Raw genomic sequence first — 23,272 nt, forward strand, 5'->3', positions numbered from 1 at the left:
ATTTCGGGTAAGTGCCCGTTTTACAAATCCTTTGACAGTTACATATAATGCAAATTATGATTATGAATCATTCACTCATTTGTTTGTCTTATGTTTTATTTGTCTTTATATTGAGTGAATTCAAATGAAACTCAACTCGCCGTTCCACCACAATACAATTAATTTATCTTTATTAATCTATTTTTCACTCTGTCAAAACAAAATCGACAATAAAGCCTTATATACAGATCATAGCTAAGCTGACAGGCAGTGTAATCGGCACATGCACAACCATACCAGTTCATCTATATTACAAACAGGTTATTGGGAAATTAAACAAGGACAGAAAAGAAGAATTAAAAACAGGAAAAACATGTACAACCCAGAAAAGGAAGGATTTGAGCCTATGATACAGCATCTTCAAGACAACGTCCAAACATTTTTTACAAGAGCAGAGTTTTGGTCTTTGAAGGGGAAAGTTTTCCATGTAAAGCTCCCAAACTATATAAACCAATTGAACCAATAATAAATAGCTCACATTTGAATGATAAAACACAGACTATTTTCAATAGCCTCTAACTATGAGGAGAATGTTATGTGATATTTATCTACCTGATGTGAATAAAAAAACGATTCTAAAATAATAGTGGATGTCAAATCTATCCCACGATTTTAAAATAGCGTTGGCCGAGTCACAACAAATATAAAAAAGACACAGACAGTCTAACTCTATTCTGAACGGTTCATCCGTGCAGACATACTCACTGTGTTTTCATTAAAAAAGGATGTAAGAGTTAGTTTTCAGTGCATTCTTTGTTGCCATAAACTTGACATGAACTGAATTATTAAAAAAAACTTTTCCTGGGGTCGGTTATGAAGCTTTGGTCCCTTTTCTTTTTTTTACACTTGTCTTTTTGGTCCAGGTCTTCTGGCTTCATGTTTATGAGTCGGAGATAAACTGCAGCCTCGCTTTAAGATCCTCACAGCTCCTCAGGCTGTGAAACTGTCCGCCCGGGGGCTCACTCCAAATAGCAAATACTGACTCTGAATCAGTCTCTGGGGGCACATTCCCCCCACCCCCCGGCTGTACTCAGGTACTCAGGAGCGTTTCATGTTTCAGATCGAAAAAAAAGAAGTGGAGTTTGATAAATGGCGCCCTCTAGAGGTAGTCCAGCTCCAGTGCATGGCTCAGAGCTTCCAGGTCGGGCCGACAGGACACCCTCCAGAACGGCATGTTCTTCTGAGGAAAACAAAAAATGAAATCCAACTTCAGTTCAGGTGCATTTGAGGCAGATTATCAATCAATCAATCAATCGAATTGTATTTGTATAGCCCCTATTCACAAATCACAATTTGTCTCATAGGGCCTTAACATGGTGTAACATCCTCTGTCCTTAACCCTCAACAAGAGAAAGGAAAACTACTGAAAAAAACTTTTAACAGGATAAAAAGAACGTAGAAACCTCAGAGAGAGCCACATGTGAGGGACAGAAGTGCAATAGATGTCAAGTGTAAAGGAGAACATCATCAAGATAAAGGTTTTAGCAGCATTGATAAGGGTAAACATTTTGAAGCATAACTGAAGGTCAATGAATTGATGGATTTTACTTTCATTAACCCTCCAGATAATGTGCAGAAATGAAATTCAGACTGGGGTTTGGAAAAGAAAATTCTAGAAAATTAATTTAACATCTCAATGCAAAGATTAAATAATTAAAAACTTGGAGAAAGAAACTGCAGAAACCAAGTGTCTTTTAAAGTTAAACGATTAGCTGTGGCTCATTCTTCAGCAGCATCACTGAATAGATAATAACATAAAAGTGAGTTGTACCTTCTTGGCCACAGCCTCTTCTTCGGCTCCATCTCCTATCACCACGTACACTGCTCTCCGCCCGAATCTCTGGGAGATGCGCTCGAAGCAGCTCTCCTTGCCTTCGACACGAGGGAGAATCAGAGGTGGAAGTGTTACATTTAGAGAAACAGTCTAACGGAGGTTGGAGGTTGTAGGGTTCTTCATCTGAGTTTGTCTCACCTGTTTTGGTGGCACTGTATATGTTCTCTATGGGGAAAGCTGCGCCCAGTCCGTACAGCAGCACCTTGGACAGAGCTGGGATCAGCTGGGTGGTCGTCACCAACACGTTCACACAGTTCGGCCTGGAACACACACAATTACAATCTGGTTACGTTTAAGACCGGTGGTGTAAGGATGTGCATATATTTACTTGAGCTTTACACTGTACTTTAATTCACTGATGTGTGTGTACTTTAATTAAGTATTATCATGTTGTACCACTGTGTTCTTATATTTCACTGTGTTTCAGTGGGAAAAATACTTTTTAACTCTCAATATATTTACTTGACAACTATCTTCTAGCTTTATTATAGGATATGATGCAATATTATGGATTAAATGACCAAACATCAATATGTAGTTGAAATTACCTCCAAATTAAACTGCTACAATATTTTGTATTATTTCACATTTGTTTATTTGACAGTGACATGTTGTTCTTCTGTTGTTCTTATCTTAAACAACAAAATAAACAACTCAGATTTATTTGTATTATAATAAAAAATATCAAATGGAGCTATAAATAAAATGTGAATCAATGTATTACAGCAGGAACTGACCTGGAGTTGATGAGCGCCAGAGCTTTGAGAGCCTGAGTCAGCCACAGGTCAGTCAGCACCTCCATCTCTCGCCTCAGCTGCAGCCACTCCTCTCGCTTGGGGCTGCCCAGCAAACCTGAGAGACACAAGTCAGACCATCAGGGACGATCTGAACCCCCCCCCCCCCACTGCTTCCAGCACATAAACCTGAACCCAGAGACACGGCTTTCCTTCGACAGCGGGACTTTCTGCTGTCCCTGGAAGGACGACCAAACCCTGAAGCCAAAACCACAGACACATGGTTTCCAGCCGAGTGAGAGCTGCCAGGAGTAATCAGCAGAGTCAGTGCATGCTGAAAAACAGCTGACTCATCGTCCTGGTTGACAAACAAACATGTCTGGTTCCTGTCAGCGTGTCTTCACCACATCGTGACTCAGTTAGTTTAATGGGTCATAAATGGGTAAATAAATATTTTTTCTTAGAAAGATTTTCATTTTTGGAAGGAGCAGGTGTTTATGGTTAAAATCCTCGCTGCGTTTTGATCTTCAGCAATTGTTTGGTTAGTGAAATAGAGAAGGAGGGGCACTTTTGAGAAGAAGGTTTACATTCCACATCAAAAACTAGTAAATCAAAATCATCCAACATGTTTTGTTTTGTTGGAATGTGGGTCTGAACTCGCACTTTGCTCATTTCTTGACATTATCTGGTGTTTTTTAACCCAAGTTGGCCATCGGAGAAGTTAACACAGTCCAAACATCTTCACATACGAGATAACATGAAAATTCCTTTAAGCCTCAGTGTTACGTGTAGTTAAAACGTCAGCTTACCACCAACATTGTTCTTGTACGTGTTGTAGATCTCCTTCACTCTGCGGTATCGGAAAGCCAGTTTCCTCATCCAGTCCACCCCCCCGTGGACCCCTGACCCCAGGCAGAGGGAGCCGGCCCCCGCTGGGCTCTGGAAGCCGTCCGACCCGAAGTTGTAAGTGCTGCGAAGATCGCAATACAGGAAACAGTCAGGACGTGTAGATCATAAAGACAGAAACACAAGGTATTCTTTCCTGAGCATCTTATAATGGCGCTATCGTCAGTGTTTTTGAAGAAGTGGTACAACTACATAAGTCTTCTTGCTTTAGGAATTGATTCAAACTATTCAGGCCATGAAGAAGAAGGCGGTGGTTAAACCATTCATCAAATCTAGGGAGGCGTGCCAGTGCAACCGCAAAAAATGTCAGGGACAAGAAATGCTTTAAAATTGAACGTAGCAATGAATGAAGCTTTGTCAGTAAGAAATCATGAAGTATATACATCCAGCGTGGGTAAATACAAAAAAAAAAGACTTTGAGATGAAAAAGGCCAAGTTCAGTAAAATAAACTGGAGAGAAGTGCTTTGGTGCAGTCTGGCACTTTGTCAGATCACTCCTGAAAGTGCTTCAGCAAGTTTAATGCAATAAAATGTCTGGACGGAGCGAGACAGAGGGAATTATAAACAGATATTCTGATGAGGAATGAAAGCGTTGGATAATCCCGCGACATATTATACGGCTGTGGATGTTGGGAAAATAAAAGACATGCACATGCTTGCATGCATGAACACACACAGACACACACACACACACATACTCCTCGTCTCATCTCCCTGCTATACTTCTTGTTTCTCTTCCTCCCGTGCACTAAAGCCTGGAGGGCAAGTCTGGTTCACAAGCCACAGTCGAACCGCCAGAGCGGCTCAGCAGAGCTTTAAGAACAGTTACACAGCAGAAGCTTTTACCTCAGGTCCTGTCCGTTGTCATCTGATGCCACGTCATCAATATGAACCTGGTCACATTCCTGGGAAATGAAAAGGAGAGCGGATATGTCAGGAGATCCGTTTCAGAGTTGAGCCCTGCACAGACAGGTCTCTCCTCTTTAGGGGAGCATGTGAGAGTGATAGCAGCTACAACAAAAAAAGAAAGAAAAGCTCAAATAAAAGTCAGAGAGAGAGGAAATCAGGTGTCGGGACCTGAGACAGGGAGGCGCCACAGGCACAGGGCAGTCAATACGGGGAAAAGAGTGTAACCACCTAGGAAATTAAAGTAAATCTACAATTTTTATTATGCATCCAATAAAAAAAAAACATCCCCTGAAGAAAGGCTCATTGTCTTTGACGAGTGCAATGGCGTGCACGCTGTTCTTCTCTGTCGGACACTAATGAAATCAACCAAACCTCTGGGATTAAAAACCACACTGGAGTTTAAACATGCGGCTGCAGCCAAAGCACTTCAAGCAACACGCAGTTAAATCAGAAACGTGACCGCGCTTATTAATATTGGATACGTTGGACGAAACAAAAACAAGAAGCATAAAAAAAGCTGACAGGAAGTGTCTCTTAAAAAAGGTTTCTCTTATTTCTCTGTCTTCTAGGTTCTGCAGTTACAAGCCTCTAAATCCAACAACCTTATGTCTTCACATGAACACACACACACAGAGAGAAACACACACACAGAGAGAAACACACACACACAGAGAGAAACACACACACACACACACACACACACACACGTATGTGCAGAGACAGAGTCCTGGTACATCTCCGTGTTGTGAGGCAGTGACCCGGGACAGACAGGATCTCCTATCACCTTTCAGTCTTTCTTTCCTGAGCCAGACAGAGACGCTACCTCATCTTCCCCCATCTACACCTCTCCTCCCACTCAGGTGCCAGGCGCCCCCTGCACAGATGCTGCTACTGACCCAACAGTGCAAATACAACACTGTACACAAATATGCTCCAACTTAACTTAACTTGAACTTGAACCTACGAGGAGCACGTGTTAGAAACGTCATCAGCACATTTCCCTGCTTTATTCTCACATGGGCTCACTCTGACTTTTTAACCTGGGGGCCTGGCAGGAGAAGTTATAATTTCAGGGAAATGTTCAGTTCACGTCTGAAAGCAGCTTTTATCTCATTATTCGTTCTCAATCATTTTTTTTGTTTAGATTGCTAATGTCAAATAATGAGGCAGTCACCCGATTACAATAACGTGAACTCCTGCCCGCTGCTACTGCTTCCAGAGCGACAAGATAATTGCACCATCAGGACTCGTTGCTTTGTTCTGAGCCCTGACAACAAAGGGGGGGGGGGGATAAAAACCAGGTTCGCAAATGGCTCCTTACCCTCCGCTCGACTGCTCCTCCTCCCACTTGACTAATTTTCCTCTCGGATAGTCAGACACACACCTATAATTACAGCACAAAGTGTACTTTCTCTCTCTCTCTCTCTCTCTCTCTCTCTCTCTCTCTCTCTCTCTCTCTCTCTCTCTCTCTCTCTCTCTCTCGGGCCAGCCCTCGCTAATCTCTTTTTTCTTCTCTGTCAGTGTGAGGCTGAGGAATGCAGGATGAAAAACATGTGCACGGTTCGGTCGCTAGCAGGCGGTACAATCCTTTCATTTCCCCCTCAGAGGTTGCCCCCCCCCCCCCCCCCGAATTCTCTGCTGGGTTTTCAGGCAGCAGGTTCGGTCTGACTGGGAGAGAGAGCGAGGACGCCAGCAGCGAACAACACCTCCTTTTACTGTTCTTGCTGGAGCGTCGCTTCAGGAAGGGAAATTGTTTGGAAAATGCTGCAGTAAGTGTTAAAGCAGGATGGACGTTTTATGCAATGACAGCTTTCGGCGCTTCGTGCCAGGCCCCGAAAAAAAACTTGCAAATGTCAAAAGCTCTTGCTGGGATATTACAGGGAGGGTTTACTGGTCAGCTGCGGTGACGCCGTCACTGCTGCTATTTTTCCAAATTACAGTAAGGAAATGCAATGTAAATAACATCAACACAATTGAATAAAAACCTCAGAGAGAGAATCCCGGAGAGCAGTCAACAGAACGAAATGTCGTCCTGCAACTTTTGGGATTTTCTGCAAATTTAATTCCAACGACCGATTTTTCAAAACTCACCTCCAGGTCGTTGAAGAAGAGTCGGGAGTCGGCCAGATTGAAGATCATCTCCTCCATCCACAGACCAAGAGACACGGCCTTGGACGAGTCCTGATGCAAACACACACAAGAAGACACACACACACCTTAACATTAATGACTTTACACACAAATCGCTCCGAGGCTTGGCTGTGTGTTTGTTATGTGTCTATATGTTTAAAACAGGGAGCAAAGTGGAAACAACTTCCCCCTCAGGCCCAGTTATGATCTGTGTCAAATACACTTTTCGATTATTGCAAATTGGTTTGACCTAGTTAATGAAAAAGACGTAAGAACAACAGCTTCTCTCTCACTTCAGGGGCCGTGCCTCCGACAGTGAATTCATAAATAATGAAACCCAGCTGAGAGTGATGGTTTTTTTGTATCGAGAGAATAATCAGTTAAATCACATCCAACGTTATGAGTCCTGTCAATCATCTCGCCCTGTCAGAGCAGCTGCCGGGCTCTTCCTCCGAAGTCTCTTTCCCTTTTTCACTGGGATTGACATAAACAGGTTTGAGGGAGAGGCAAGTGTGAACAGGGCGATTCATCATATGTGTCAGTCGAACTCAGCCGATTCTTATCTTTACTATCGCTCCTGACTCGGGCCCTTTGCATTAACGTGCGTCCTGGGGGATCCGATCACGAGTGGGTCAGCTCACACCTGCTGCTAGAACGTGTCCTGAGTGACAGTTTCTGATCAGATCCACTGCCCCCCCCCCCGCCCCCTCTGTGTATGTATAAGCCAAACAAACACAAATATCACTTCAGTTTGCGAAGGAGGTGGCAGCGATGCAGTGGAAACTTAAGGAAGAACGAGGAAATAGAAACATTACAGTCGGGTCTATTCCTTGGAGCGTTGCAGTCAAACCAAACCACCCAAGAAGTTTCGTTATAAATCTTTAGATGTCATTGAATGAGCTATAGCTTTCTCCATCTAAGTCTTATCTTTTTACCAGTAAGTGCACACTGCCTCTAACGCTAACACTTAAACTGTGGACGTCAGTTGTGTAGCTGAGGGCTCATCGGGCGACTCAGGACACATTCAATGTAAGCGTGCACACAAAATACAGCTGAGCAGATTGGAACCGCCATTAGTTCTACTAATATATAAGCATGAATAAAACAAATATATTGGTCAATTAAAGTTTTGACGTGATGATGGTGCAGGAAACAGAATCATTAACGCTAGTTCTAAAGCTAAAATGATGAGAATAAAAGATGAATCTTTATATTGATCAACAGGAGATGGATTGACAAGTTAGTTCTGTAACTGATTTGATATTTAATTAATTCCGTTTGAGTCCTTTTACGAGTGAAAACACAAACATTTGGCAGAGACGCAGATTGATTTATCCCCAGTTCTCCTCCGGGCACAACGAAAGTCTGAATCAAATTGATCCTTCAGTTTATCTGATAGTTCTGTCAGAGAGTTTTCAGACGGGTTGACACCAGCCCTGGGGCCATGCCACTAATGAGCTACCGAGAGTAGTTCAATTAAATTGAAGGAAATTTATGAAAATCAATAGCTTCCTGTGATGAGAAAAAAAAGAAGAAGCAAATTGTGATTTATTTATATATATATATATTATTGTTTAAGCTCGCTCACAGGATTCTTGAAAATAGCTCCCTCTGCTCTGTTTGCCCGACAAAAATGCAGAAGCTTATTACAGATTTCTTCGTTATTCAAGAACAAAGAGCAGGTAAATGATTATATCGTTCTTTTTCTTGATGTTTTCCATTTTTCTCTTTCTACCGACACCTCACACCACCAGGTCTCTCTGCTCGTTTCCTCTCGAGTGGAAAAGTAGAGCAAATACCTGTAGTGTAGCGTTGCACCAACTTCAGTTCTGTTTGCCAATAAGAAAACACTAAACCATCACCCGGACAAACGCGTAAATCATGATGGGCAGGAAGACACACAGCTTGGGCGCGCTGTTGTTCGCGACCACAAAAGAAGGTGTGTGTCTGCTCGCCGTGTTGTCTGGTTGACAGCGTTGACTCGTCTCTGGCAGCGAGACGGAACAGAGAGGTGTCAGCCAAAGGTGAACACATCAGACGAGGTGCCAAGCAGAGCTGTCTCCTGGCTCCTCTGAGGTTGATGACACATGGAGGGTAAATGGTGAAAATGACTAAACCCCCCCCCCCCCCCCCCGCCCCCGCCGCCGCCTACCTTCTTAAACAAAAGGGTGCAAAGAGAAAAGGGTAACTGGGGACTAAGGGCGGCAGAAGTTCAATAGGAGGAGTAAGGAGTAAAGGACGAGGGGCAAATGCAAAGGATCAAGAGGGAGGAGTTAAGGGCTTAACAGAGGTTTGTTCTGCTTATCTAATAATTGAAATAATTATCTGTAATCGCCTTCCTGCAGAGACAAACAAATCCCCGTCTGCTAATCTGAGACAAGAATTTACTGGTGGGGGGAAGAAAGCTCCCAATTCATTTGGTTCCCACCTTCACTGTGAGGCAGGGGACGGGTGATGTGACGGACAGGCCTCCGGAGGGACATTCACACACTGCACCACGGAGGGGGCTGCTGTAAGATGGATGAGATAATGGAGGAGCGGCTCCTCGTGTGGCTCTCCAGCGTTCACCTCGGGCTCAGTGAGCCGGCGAGAAACAACTTTCTTTCAACGCATCCATTTGTCTTTCCTGTTATTACCGCTGCAGGGCCCGGACCTGCCTAAACGTATGTATGCATCGGAAAACATTTGTTTATGATGAGAGTTTAATAAGCTCGTGGGAAGAGTCTGGGTGTCGAACGCAGGACGCAGAGCGCCCTGACGCTTTGGATTGTTAATCTGTTTCTCTGCTGTCACTCAGTCCACTCTCCTGCTGCATGTCGGAGGTTTGATGTCAGAGTCCGTCCCACTGAGCTTCCCCTGGATCCAGCAGCGGGGCGTTTTGGGGTGGTGGGAGGAATCAGGAATTTTTGGCACATGAGTCACATTTCAACACGTCCACTCTCTTTGCTCTCTATCTCTCGCTCGCCGGCTCTTCCTCCCCTCTTTTACCCCCCCCCCCCATCTCTTCACCCCACTGTCTCTCCGTGGCAGAGAAAGACAAGAAAAAGAAACAACGGCATGCACGCTCGCATCGGAGACGCTGCTCTCAAACTCCCATCAGCCTTGTGTCAACCCGCAGGGGGACCGTGAGAATTCAAAACACAGATCCCGCGGCCAACAACAAGAAACGCACCACTGTCCGCCCCTTGTCAGCTGCCGGTCCTGTTATGTGAAGACCCCGCTGGGTGTCAATCACGCCGCAGGATGCTGGGGTAGCTAAACAACCTCGGTGCAGTATGAAAAGAAACAAGAGGGGCAGCAAGGCAAAACAGCCAGCGTGCGAAAATGCTCAGGGAACGAGAGCCAAAGGTTGTGGACTCGAACCCTCGACTGTTATTCAAATAAGCAACCGAAACAAAGGGCGGGTTGGCTGGAGAGTCTGTTGCTGTGAGGACGTTGTGCCAAACTGTACCTGGCTACCTGCTGCAGAGTCAACTGTGATGCAAGTGGGACGAGCCGCAGCGTGCACGTCTTACAGTGAGCGGCACAGAGGGAGCGGCTGGATTGAGGCCTTACCTTGCCAAATCGTGAGGAGAAGGTTCCCGTGAGGAGCGAATGGAAAATGATGATGGTTTCATCCAGGTCCCAGATAAACACCCGCTGCAGTGAAATAACAGATATGTAATGTTAACCTCATGAAAGTCTGCGTGTCTCTGAGAGCGAGAGAGAGAGAGAGAGAGAGAGAGAGAGAGAGAGAAAGATAAATAGTGCCGAGAAATGCTGATAATCCTCGACAGTGTGAGCGTGTGTTCACCTCGATGTCAGAGTCCAGCGGTGGAGCGGGGTCACTCGCTCTTTTCCGGCCTCTCAACTTCCCATCGGACCCCCGCCGTGCTGCGACCCCCTCCTCTTTGCCTGGTGTGGGGGGACTGGGCGGAGGGTGGTACTCTGCTGAGAAACACACCACCACAATGAAGTTGCTGGTTCGTCTTTTTAAAAGATTTATTTTCCTCCCCAAATTCAACATATATATTCACAAATCAGAGTCTGAGATATTTTAAAATCTGATAAACTTTTTTAATCTGTCTCTCTACGGTCCCTGAACCTTGTTGAAGCAAATAAGACTTAAGAGTTAATAAGTTATTAGTTAGTAAACTTAGTTGAAACTTTAGAACTACACTACATGGCTTTGGCTCAGGAGGTGGAGCGGGCCGTGAACTAACCAGAAGTCTAGTGGTTTGATCCCTGGCTGTATAAATGTGTGTGAAAAAATGTGTGAATGGCAAAACTGTATTGTACAACACTTTGAGTGATCATCAGGACTAGAAAAGCGCTATACTGTGTATAAATACAGACAATGTGGACCATTAACTTTTATCTTACAATCAAGTAAATACTTTAAAGTACTTGTCGATTCTAATTACGGAGATTAGAAAGCTTTTGTCAGTCCAATCTTCTCCTCAAGTTCAGCAAACTAATTTCAGATCACACTCACGTTAAACTCTAAGAAAACAATAAAAAACAATTGTCCTATTGTCCTGACACCGTTTAACAGGTGTGCTGCAGTAAATCGGATCAGAAAATCGAATTACCATCACAAAATGAGAGAAAAACTGCAAAAAATACACGTGGTCGACTACCCCCTCACCTGTGTGTGACTCTGGGCTGTGATTGGGCAGCATGACCGGGTGTTCTGGATGCTGATAGGCTAACGGAGCCGTGATGGCAGCAGGGCTGATGTTGCTGCCGGTTAGGTAGGGGCTGTTGTAGTGATGCGAGTTGTAATACGGAGAGTACTGACCCTGGCTGTAGCTCGAGTACGCTGAAAACTCCTGTCAACACACAAACAAGCACGTCACAAACAAATCTAAATACACACAAATGAAAGTATAATCAGGGGTATTAGAGGAAATGACGGCTGCTAAATGGAGACGTGAGTTACGGGGATTTCTACACATCTTGGCTGAGGTTGAATTACACACCTGCTGGGTCGGGTTGAATGGGGTTGTACTGGAGATTGCATGGGTGCCTTGAAATATTCCAGATGAAATTCCACCACCTGAGAAATGAAGAGTAGAACAAACTATCAGATGATAATCAATCATGTAGGATAAAAAAACTATTAGAATCAGTAAAGTGCTGGGAGATTAGGCTTGATATGATTTGACAGCATCTGATATGATATTTGAAACTGAGCGGTGGACGTGATGAGCAGTAAACTTTGACTCTGTGACAGTTCAGAGCTGCAGGAGCTGGATTGAGGTGTATCAGTTATTGTTTATCATATATTCACCATGCACACGAGGTCTCGGGTGACGCCCAACCACTCATCTATAATTATCCCAAACCACGTCCAGTCAATTAATCTCCTCTTGGACCAGTGACAATTATGTTTGATACAAAAATACATGTGGGAAAATCCTATTCCTGCTGCTGTGGTGGGAGTCTTCTTGGTTTCTACTCAAGCTAAGGCAGGAATGTCTTCCTCCGAGCCATCCTCCACCCAAAGTGAAACACTGTCTCACTCGGGCATCCTCCTGTCAAGTCTGTCCGCTCTGTTTGTGTGGCTGATTCATTACTTCTTCTTCACCTCCACCCACGGCGCTGGACAACATTACAAATGTTCACTCCACCGCTTGTGTGTTTGCCTGTCGGCTGAATATCTCACAAAGTGTCTCTCTCGCTTTCTTTTTTCTTCTGAATCACTTGCAGAAGGGCTGGGCACGAGCCGAGAGACAACGGATGAACTTTTGACACTGATTGCAAAAGAGTGTGTGAATTGTGTTTGTGCAGAAGGGAAATTTGAACCTGTTCAGGCAGATGTTGCATGATTTACACCTTTCAATGATAGATAGAAAAGCATGGGGACAATTGAGTGCCTTGGTTTTTTGAATGTCTGTTAGAAAGAACAAATATACAATGATTAGCGACGCATGGTGGTGCTCAAACAAAACCGTGTTAACAGCGGCTCTATGAGGCTTTACCATAGTCTGTATATGAAGATGGACGACACGTGTCCACTTCCTCCTTCTACGCAGAAATGCTTAAATATCATTTGGAGACCAGAGTCTGAAACGATCGCCATTGTTGTGACTGTTGTGTTGATGTCCCTGTCATTTCATTTTCAGGTAAAACACAATTACATACAGATGTAACACAATGGCCTTTTAATGACAAGCTCGACCTCAGCTGACAGATGATTGTGTGCATTGCAATTAGATTGTGTGTAATCAAACAAAAAGAAGATCATAATACACTCGCAGAAGAGAGTTTGGTTTCCAACTGTAGTGTTGATTTAAAAAGGGTGGGATGTGCTTCCTGATGAATTAAGACGTGTGGTGGAGAGGCCGTTTCAGGAGTTAGAGGGGAGGGCTGGAAAGTCGAGCTGCCGTGCTTCTCCATAATTAACCTATCCTGTTTGACTTCCAACCGTTGCTCCTCTGTGATCATTAGGACGGAGCCTCTTCTCCTCTGATGAGCGGAACTCTTTTCAAAGATTTCGTTTTTCATTCCATCAATCCACTGCTGCTGTCTCGTGCCCCCCCCCCCCCCCCCCCACACCCCCGCCCCATTCCTTCCTCTTCTCTCCACAGTGCATGACAAACCCAGAGTAATGGCTGAATGGATGAACCACAGTGAAAACCTCCAACAAAACAACACAACAGTCTTCAAAGCGGCTGAAGGGAAAATACAGGAGGTCTCTGGAGTAAACAGAGAAAGGCTCCCATAGTCCCCATTTGGTTTCTGTTGTACACATAGCATTTTGATGGCTTTTTGTATGATGTGTGTGTGTGTGTGTGTGTGTGTGTGTGTCCTTGGGTATTGTGTACAGTATAATGGATGACATGGAAACATTCCGAAATCCTCCAAACATTTGGTCGTCGTGGCAGTTTATTACCGTTTGAAGTTTGCAGTTAATGATTTATGCATAAAAATATTCAAACAAATTTATATTTGTTTGGGAACATTGTCCTTCAAACTCAGACTGCACGCCGTTCAACAATGGTTGTCGGTCCAACAGTCGGGCTCTCGCGCCGCCCAGTCATCGGAGGCTCAGTCGTTTGCGAGAGGTTTCATCAAAAGTGTGTTTATAAGAATATTTACATTCCTGTGTAATGTCTGACATCTGAATATTCTGTTAAAGAGGGAGAGATATGGAAAACTGGAATCTGGGAGGCTGGAAATCTGATATAGTGTAACCCGTTAAATTCACGGTCTGAATCAGGATTATACAAATACCACTAAAGGTCAGCACTACTGAAGAGTAATGCCACTGTTATGATAAAGGGTGATTCCAGGGTTGTAGCCTGGGCCTCACTTCCATAACTTTTACTTTAACTTTGGCCCTCAGTGTTATAAACAACTATTAAAAGATCTTGGAGCTAAAAACAAAGTTAGGTACATTTTATGTTAGTAATAATCTGTCATTACACAATACATATGTTGTAAATACAGTTAATCAATGTTGATCTGCTCGTTCAGTCTATAGATTGTGATGGAGGTTTATAAGGTACAGGGTTGTGTAGAAGTGAAGATTACCTCTGGTTTGAACTTTTATCTATAAACTTGTGTTTCTTGAGCTGTCTTCCCACTTCTCAGCAATTAGCTGGATGGGTACCATTTAATCATAACTTGCAACTTGCAATAATTAGTGTAAAATGAATTTCTTGTGAACAATTGGAGGGGACAGAGTCAATCTGTAACTATTCGGATGATGGATTAATCTCTAATTATGTCAAAACGTCTCTGTGAATGTTTGCTTGTTTTGCACTGTAAAAAAACATTCTGCCACTTCTTTTAGTTGCCTTACTGACATTTAAAGTGATTCATGTCACCTGAAAAAATTTGATAACATGCTAGAAAACATAGCACCTTAAAATGAGCCATTGAGCTGCAACGTGATTTAAATTATTTTAACTTCCTCGCTAATGCCAACTAGCAAAAGCAGCAAATGATTGAAATGAAAGCTGCTTAGCTACGTTTTCCTAACTCGGACAATTCGATGTTCTCTGCCTGCGCTGCAATGTCTCAGGATGGATGTTTCAAACATGGCTCCATTTGCTCAACTGGTGTTTGTTTCACAGAAGAATGCTCAGGGTGTAGATTTCAGTGACATAGAGATTCCCCTGCAAGCGACCAAAAACTGCAGGGCCAATAATTACAACTTAATACATCCATGGTATCGTCTAATACTACTTAGGAGGATACTTGGTTCACAGCCAAATGTATCTCGACAGGATGAGACTACTCATAAAGTCAGTGGGACACGTGATCATGCAGTCGGCCATGGTTGACTGATGTATTTTAACTTTCCACTGTGGGAACAAGAGTAAAGCGACTTTAAAAAACAAGCCAAAATTGAACAGTACGCTTGCTCATGTAGGTGCACCATGGTCGTTACATCTCTAATCGAAAACAAACTTTAAAAAAACAAAAATTTGGAAAACACTGTCTTCAAAGTGTAAGTAGCTTATATGTGAGTGCACATATTACATTCAGTGCTAGTATCATATCCTAGGAACTTTTAAAACCTTGTATTTACAGTATGTAGCAACATCAGGGAAATCCAAAGTACCATCCACCCATCATGTTTACAGTTTCTTTTTACCGTTTTGTCTCTATTTGACTCAAAGTGGAAAACAGGGTCTTGCTGCCCCCCCCTCCCTAAAACGCACCTTAACCCCTGACCTCTCACACACAAGGTCAATTTTACGCTGCTTTCAAAGCCATAAAGTCGCACTGAGCGAGTCATGCTCTGGGCGCCGGGCGACTGAGGAATGTGTACAGACAGACACACACACAAAAACACACACACACACACACACACACACACACCAAAGCATACCACCACTTCTAACTTTTAAGAAGTTGTTGTTTGGCAAAGAGCCATGCACCCATCTTTTGTATTTCTACATTATTCGGTTTTTCCTTTCTTCCACCCCCAACATTTATTTTCCCTTCTTTCTATCTGTTTTCCTACTCTCTCTCTCTCTCTTTTCTCTTTTTTCTCTCTGAGAGACACAAGTGCTCGCATGCTGTGTTGTTGGTCTGAGCGGAGAAAGGGGGCCTGACCCCGAGAAAAGAGGAGGGGGGGGGGGAGACTTTTGACGCCAGGAGTCCAGACCGCAGCTAATGGAGAACAGGTGTGGCGGAGGGAAGGAGAGAAAGATGACGAGAAGAGAGGAGAGTAAAGGAAAAGAGGAGGAGGAGGAGGAGGAGGGCTTAAAAAAAAGAGTGCAAGAGTTGGGAGGATAAGGATGGATGCTCCTGCCAGTAATCCCAACGATAGCGAACGGTCTGCGTGCTGGTTTGTGTGTGAGAGTGTTGAGAGAGTTTCAGACTGACCGTGTGTGTGTGAGTAGCTGTAGAGACTCGGACTGGGAGTCGTGCTGCTGAAGTTTGAGTATCCCAACAGTCCTGTAGTCTGTCCTGGAGAGTGACTCAGACCGTCCTCTGTTTTAATGTCTGTAGAGAAAGCGGAACATTTACTGTATATTCAACCGTATCAACACACACACACGCTAGAGAGGACAGATGAGACGTATCGGTCAATAACTGATTTAATTAACTTGGTTGACTATTGTCCCTGGGGCTTTGGATCGGTTAGCTGATAAGAACAAGTTACGCATTTGAATGTACGTGCATCTGTAGATTTGTCTAACTCATGGAAATTATTTACTTACAATCTCAACACCATTTCCTCATTTGTCACCACAAGCTGTTTGCAATTGTTATGCTGTACGTAGATTTTGTCATATTCTTTTTTACCTGCACCAAAGAGCTTATGTTATCACCCCTGTCCGTTTGTTTGTTTGTATATTAACATGAAACCTGGTGGAACGATTATGACAAAGATCTGGACAAACTATCTGATCCAATAACCTTTTAAATCACTTTCTTTAACATTTTATTTCTTAGGGAATAATGAATTGATCTTGTTGTACTAATTAAACTAGTATTTTTGAGTTTGTGCTATTTGTTGCGGAGCCAATTAAAAATCAGCTAGCTCATTTAAATGTGTTGACAAGGGGGCGATGGCCTCATTCAGCTGCTGCACTGTGAAAAATAAGCCTAGAAACCAAAGTGTAGCCCAGATAACATGGATTCAGTTCTTTAATAGCTTTATAATTATGTCTAAATGATGGCGATGGAGTTGCTGCAGAATTTAAGGGAAGAGTTGGGCGCTGGTGGAGGTTCGTCCTCTACCGGGTGACATTCATATCGTGTTTGTTTGTGAGCAAAAAAGCTGAGTCATTCTGACATGCAGAATCTAAATACCTGTTTGGAACATGTCCAACATTTCATTGGCTTCCTTAGAGATGATTTTTCTTGCTGTGTGTACTCACTGTAAGACGGCATGCTGTAGCCCTGCGTGTGGTGGGTGTAAGGTGCGTATGGTCCTGCAGGCTGGAGCGCGGGGCTGTACTGGGTCTGTCCGTAAGCAGCCATGACGCTCGGTCCTGCAGCAAGAAGAAACAATGAGGAAGTGATTCGTGACAAGCTCTTCTTCTCTTTGTCTGTTACAACACAACCACCACATGGGTCACGGTCTGAGGTGACGTGGGGAAGTTCATGCTCAGCTGTCAGAGACATGGAAATATAATGACAGGTCCTCTTTGTGTGAACAAGTAGAGGAATGAATGCAGCAAACAGAGGAAAGAGGGAAGTGCTGCGCTGAATCAGAATAGACAGTTTGAAATTTTAATAATTCTAAATCTTTTTTTTGGGCCTCTTTCACAGTTCTCTTTTTAAACAGACTTGAATCTGTTAATATTTAACATTTTGATTATGAGAGAGAGAGAGAGAGAGAGAGAGAGAGAGAGAGAGAGAGAGAGAGAGAGAGAGAGAGAGAGAGACAGACAGACAGACAGACAGACAGACAGACAGACAGACAGAGAAATAAATATATATATAGACAGATAGATAGATAGAGAGACAGAGAGACAGAGAGGGAGAAATTAATAAATAAATATATATATATACACATAGATAGATAGAAAGAGATAGAGATAGAGACAGACATAGACATAGAGATAGATAGAATGATGGAGAGATAACAGAAATAAATTCTTAATTTCATTAACAATCTCACCTGAAGTAGACGTGATGAGTTTGAAATAGACGATAACAAGCTCTGTGAATGAGGCTCTGTTGGAAAATTCACAGTGAAAACAGATTAAAAAATGAAGAACAAGGAGGAAAATCTTCATCTTCAAGAAAAGTTTGAATACTTTCACGAATTTATTCTACAGTTTGTTTTGCTCTGTCCTTGTGACCAGAGGTTGTTCTGTTATTCTCCAGCCGGCCCTCATAGCACTTCACTGTTCTCTTCTTCTCTCACCTGCCTCTGTAGCTTTCTCCTCTTTATCCTGTCAGGCTGCTGTTCGTCAGGTTCCTCTCAAGCCGTCAACTCTCCTGTGGAAACAATAGCAAAAGAAACACGCCGTCAGGATACAGGTGTGCAGGGGAGGGACACACGGCGACTTGCCTCAGGCCCCGTTTGCAAGATACATGTGGTATCGGTGAGAAGAGCGGGGCTCGGACAGACAGATGAGTTAAAGAAACCTGACAGGTGACATTGTTTCTTGGGAAAATGTTACAGAACGCTCCGCTGCACCTTCGCTGACTCATTGTGTTCATGTGGTTTCTTAGAAGAAATAAACCAGGAAAAGCACCCAGGGCTAGGCTGCGGTCCAGATTCTAAATAATAGCAGAGTGTGAGTTAGTCATGATCCTCCGCTCGGCTCAAGGTCTCGAGTAGGTTCTGATGATTAGAAGAGACAATAGAGCTTTGTGAGACAACAGACACTCAGATAGGGTGACACAGTGAGACAGAGGGAACTATGCAATACACTTTCCAATGGGGTGGTAGTGATGAATCTTTATTTGTGATGACTGCTGTGATGAGTTATCTTTATTTTTTGCATTGATGAGCTGAACACATTCATTTATTAGGTATTAAATACACTGAACTAATCAAAGTCATTGAGATATTTATTATTTGAATATCTAACTATTGAGTATATCATGTATATTATTCACCTTTGCGCTATAAAATACTTATTGTGTACTACGGCCCAAACCATTATCACAAGTATATGAGTAGACTGAAGGTCAAAAGGTCAATGTAGCATGAATTAGTCAAAGCAACTACTGCAGAATGCAGAGTTTAAATCCCGATCACACAAGGTGGTGTTCAATCTGAGCTGTGGGTGACCCAAGCTGTACTGAGAAACTCCAGGTGTACGTCTCCTCTTGTCTGTAGGACCAGCGTAGTGAGTTCCATTAGAGGTACTATTAAAACATATTTTGCAGCACCCGTTTGAGGAAAACGACCACAAAGAAAAGTGTTTGCCCAGCATGGTGACAAAGCACAGCATAAAGTGCACACAGCAGGGACGTTAAACCATAACTAGCATCTTTAGGGTGAACTGGAGTGTTGTCACGGAACCAGGCCTCATCGTCCAACATCCATACCGACCTCATGCTGACTGAAGAGGGAGCATGTCGGGAGCAAATCGCTGCATATAGCCATATTGCTGCAGTGTCTGCATGTACAATAAGTTTTAGAGCCTTAACTCTCTTGTTTCAGCAACATCACCCCAAATTTTCTGTTTATTTGTGCAAAACAGGCCGAGCTATATTCCATTAATTTCACTTCTGTCTTTCTCCCTCCTTCTGTCTCCGTCTCTTTCGCCTCTGGGCCATTCCAGTCCCGCAGAGCTGCAGCTAACTGCCTGACCTCCGACCTCTCTGACAACACTACGACAGAGACAGATGACAGTCATGAATTATAGGGGCAGCGGGGCTTTTACAGCAGCAGAGAGGGATCAAGGTGAGAAGGGGGGGGGGGTAGAGCTGAAAAAAAGACGGTAACATGTGAGCAAAAGCTTCACTGTCGGCGGTGTTAAAAGCTTTGAGCAGAATCCCAGTAACGTTTGCGCCGCTCTCATGTTATTAACGACTTGGACAGAGCAGGAGAACACATCTCGTGTTGTGTCAGCTCCACTGATGACTCCGTCCTCCCGGCTTCTAAAACAACCACGACAGCGTTCAGTGTTTTCTGAGTAAATAAGTGATTTTCTACCGTGAAGCCGCCGCAAAGACTCTGGGACCAAAAATCCACCTGTGGAGTGTAAGCGTAATGGACCGTGTAATAAACATAAATAAAACAGACTGTAAATCTGTCACTAATGAGGTGATTTACTGTTTGTCAACAATAGCCCATAAGATAATGACAAAAAAAACAAGGTATTAATGGCCTTATTATATTTTAATTGTGTCTAATTTGATGTATTTTACAACTTCCAACTACAACAGTCCCCTTATGAAACCACATTTAGATTCAATTCACTAGTTCCAGATTTTTTGGGGGGGGACCTGCACCAAATAACTCACACTGTAAATAGTGTTTTTAGAATTATTCTCTGAGAAATCATAATTGAAAATGTTGAAAAAAAAACTATTTCGCAGTATTATATATATATTTTTTTTTTGTTTATATATACAAATCCCGGATCTGCGCCTGATCCGGATCTGCACCAACATTTTAATACCCTGACCGATACCACATCCTTCCATGAGGTTTCATGGTAATCCGTCCAGTGGTTTTTTGTGTAATCATGCTTTTAAAACAAACCAACCAACAAACAAATGGACAAGGGTGAAGACATAGGTAATTATAACAAACCACCAAAGTACGCATCAAATCATGACTTTCAATCTAAACCACGTGTTCATGTGTTTTCTGCTTTTCGGCTAAGCTTTTTTTTCCATTTCGGAAATGACCAATAAACCTGTTTGAATCTGATCAGAGAGTCTGATCCGTCCCACATCACAGACAGCTCAGGAGAGTAACACTGATCCAACTCTACACAGGAAAAATAAGGAAAGTGCTAGTGTGCTTCCCTGCAGGGATCAAAAATGAAAGCCTGTTCAGAGTCCTCTTGACTTCAGCTTTATCCCTGCAACAGTCCTTGATGCACGCACATGCATGTACACACAAACATGAAATCTGTGTGTGCGACACAAAGGCACTTCCTGGTTCAGGGTGAGGCCTGCGAGGAGGGCGCACGAGGCCATGGGAACGGCAGGACACCGGAGGGAAGACGAGCACAGCTCAGCAGAGAAGTGCAGGGCTGAGGGCTGAAACTGAAGCTAAAACAAACCCAGCAGGGCCAGAGGAGGCCACAGGGCCACGAGGCCAGTCCCACCAGCTTCACCTGGGTCCCAGGGTTCTGCTAGACCACTGCTTCTTTCACGGGTATCGAATTCTGGCCTTTGTGCTGACGGATTACATCACAGGACGGTGTGTTGTGCTTTAAGTTGACATGTCATTTGATACAGTTAAAGGAATACACAGGGTTTATGCACATTACCATGTTCAACTAGGCTGTTGAGTGACAAGGAGATGACAGACACGTTGATCCTTCCGTGATCCCTCTGTGTCAACTGAGGAGAATGTCGTGCTCACAACAAGGTGGCTCGAAAACAACTAAAGATCTAAAACAATGTAGATTGACTCTCCCCCAAGGAGGTTATGTTTTCACCCCTATAAGTAGGTTTGGATTTGCACTGAACTTTATGCCTGGGTGTCACAGGGACCAAGAAAGAACCCATTCGATTTTGGTGTGGATCAGGACAACAGTGCAGGTCCAGGATTTATTTTATTTTGTATTATTTGCTATTTTTCCATGTATTTCCCACAGAATATTTCATGGACATATTTAGGCGACTAATATCTCCAAGTGTGTGCAATTTGTTGCAGGGGGATCTTTGGGCCCAAAATAGTACAGAGTTTACACAGCTTGTTTTTTTTTTGTAGACCTGTGTAAACTGCTAAATTGCCCCCTTGCCAGTGGAGGAGTTTGCCCAGAGTTTCATGTTCAACGTCACGAAAGCCACAAAAAACTGAGGCGCTCCCTGTCGACCTGCTGTCTTTCCAAATTAGTGCATTCACCGAGGTGTCTCGTTTCGTCAGAGCCGATAAAAACCTGTTTCCACTGAAGAGCTTCATTTGACCGCGGAGTGAACACCAACTGTATCCATTCATATTGCAGAAAAAATCTAAACTAAACGCAGCAGCAGTAAACAAAACTGTCTCAAGTCAAGTGTTAATACACATTTTACGAAAAAAAAAAGATTTCTTAATCCAATGAACTGTCAACAACTACGTTATTTTCAGCTTATTGAGGCTTTAACTCCATTGGCTCCACATGCAACATGTATATGTAAGAAGTGAACTGAAGAAGTTGTGGAGGTTCAAGCTAAGAAAACTAATTATTTACTTTAATAAAAAATGTCAATATAATGTCACAAGACTGATGTGTGTGTGTGTGTGTGTGTGCGTTGGGATAGAAAGTTGTTTGCAGTGTCAATATATGTGCTGTGTCATTTTAATTTTATTTTTTTAAGACTGGGTACAACAGGCCAGAGTCTGTGCCCCCCCCGAATCATTTGACCTTTTCTGGAAACATTATGGTTCTCGATCAGCGGAGGGCACGAGGTGACTCTCTGCTCTGTTATGGTGCCATATGGGACCCCACCTGGAGCCCTGCGTTCGGACAGTATGCCTAAGTGCCCGGGGGGGGGGGGGAGTGAGAGCTTGATTCATCTCTACACAAAAAAAACTCTCTCTCTCTCTCTCTTTCTCTCTCTTTCTCTTTCTCTCTCTCTCAGTGGCTGATAAAAGACGCAGAACAAGGGCCCAGTATTTTAGTTTTTGTGTGACACTATCAGGCCTTTTGCCATCTGGCAGCTTCTGCCCTCTTTAAGCACCTTTGACACGCGGCTGACGGTTCAACGCGACAGACTGCAGAGGAAAGATAGTAAATCATCCAGCATCTTATCTCGGTAATATAAGCTTTAGCGTCACATTTTCTTTTTTTTCTCCATCTAATTCCACATTCAGAAGTCAAAACAAAGCCGACACCTCCTAAGATCAACAGTTTTTATCTTCTGGTCTTTTTAAAATCTCAATAAAAACAGAGAAGCTGAACTTTCAGACGCTTCAAACTCGGATAGTATTTCTAAACCAGATAAGCACCAAACGAATTTCTGCACCGATAAAGTAATCCATTCAAAAAGCACAAGACTGTTTCGGCTCAGCTCAGAGTCAAGGCTGCAACTAAGAAAAAAAAAGTCGAAAATCGTGACAATGCAAACAATAATAATTTCCTGGTATCCAGACGACATTTAAAATTTACAAAAGTAACAAAACCCAAAGTTATTCCATCTTTGTCACACAAGACAGGAAAGAGCAGAAAATCCAGAAGCTTGGACGAAGTCCTATTTAGATTTTTGTATAAAAAAGTTACTGATGATTTTGACTCCAACAAAGAGCTTCCAAAAACTCACAAATGTTCATCGTGTATGCCACAATATTAAATTATATTATATTATATTATACTAAGATGTAGAGGTGCAGAGTGGTGCTGGTGGCCTGTTAACAGATGTTCAGCGTTCATAACCCACCTTGACCTCAGCAACCAGAGTCTTCATTAAGAAGAAAATGTATTCCAAGTATGTGTACGTGTGTGTGTGTGTGTGTGTGTGTGTGTGTGTGTGTGTGTGTGTGTGTGTGTGTGTGTGTGTGTGTGTGTGTGTTTGTCTGTGTTTGTGTCCTGCAGAAGCTGTGGATACTCAGCAGAAACTCAGGATTCCGGCCGAATACTGAGTTTCTGTTTAGACTTAACACACTAATAACAGACTGTTTCTGTTTACCCTGAGATACCATCAGCAA

The 23,272-nt window shown here is 43.2% G+C and overlaps 1 protein-coding gene across 1 annotated transcript; it reads right to left on the reverse strand.

Moving 5' to 3' along the window:
- Nucleotides 1–153: 153 nt before the first annotated feature.
- eya2 (EYA transcriptional coactivator and phosphatase 2) lies at nucleotides 154–17,871 on the reverse strand. The gene is made up of 15 exons (XM_053447502.1): nucleotides 17,782–17,871; nucleotides 17,624–17,679; nucleotides 16,878–16,991; nucleotides 15,877–15,996; nucleotides 11,514–11,590; nucleotides 11,180–11,363; nucleotides 10,346–10,482; nucleotides 10,108–10,191; nucleotides 6,514–6,603; nucleotides 4,360–4,418; nucleotides 3,417–3,577; nucleotides 2,611–2,725; nucleotides 2,012–2,133; nucleotides 1,811–1,911; nucleotides 154–1,219 (listed from the first exon to the last, which is right to left on the reverse strand). Exons 1-15 carry the CDS (start codon nucleotides 17,841–17,843, stop codon nucleotides 1,139–1,141), a joined length of 1,563 nt encoding a protein of 520 aa, XP_053303477.1. The 5' UTR covers nucleotides 17,844–17,871; the 3' UTR covers nucleotides 154–1,138.
- Between the last annotated feature and the right edge of the window lie 5,401 nt (nucleotides 17,872–23,272).

This window comes from Pleuronectes platessa, chromosome 2 (assembly GCF_947347685.1).
Source record: "Pleuronectes platessa chromosome 2, fPlePla1.1, whole genome shotgun sequence".
NCBI classification, from domain to species: Eukaryota; Metazoa; Chordata; class Actinopteri; order Pleuronectiformes; family Pleuronectidae; genus Pleuronectes; species Pleuronectes platessa.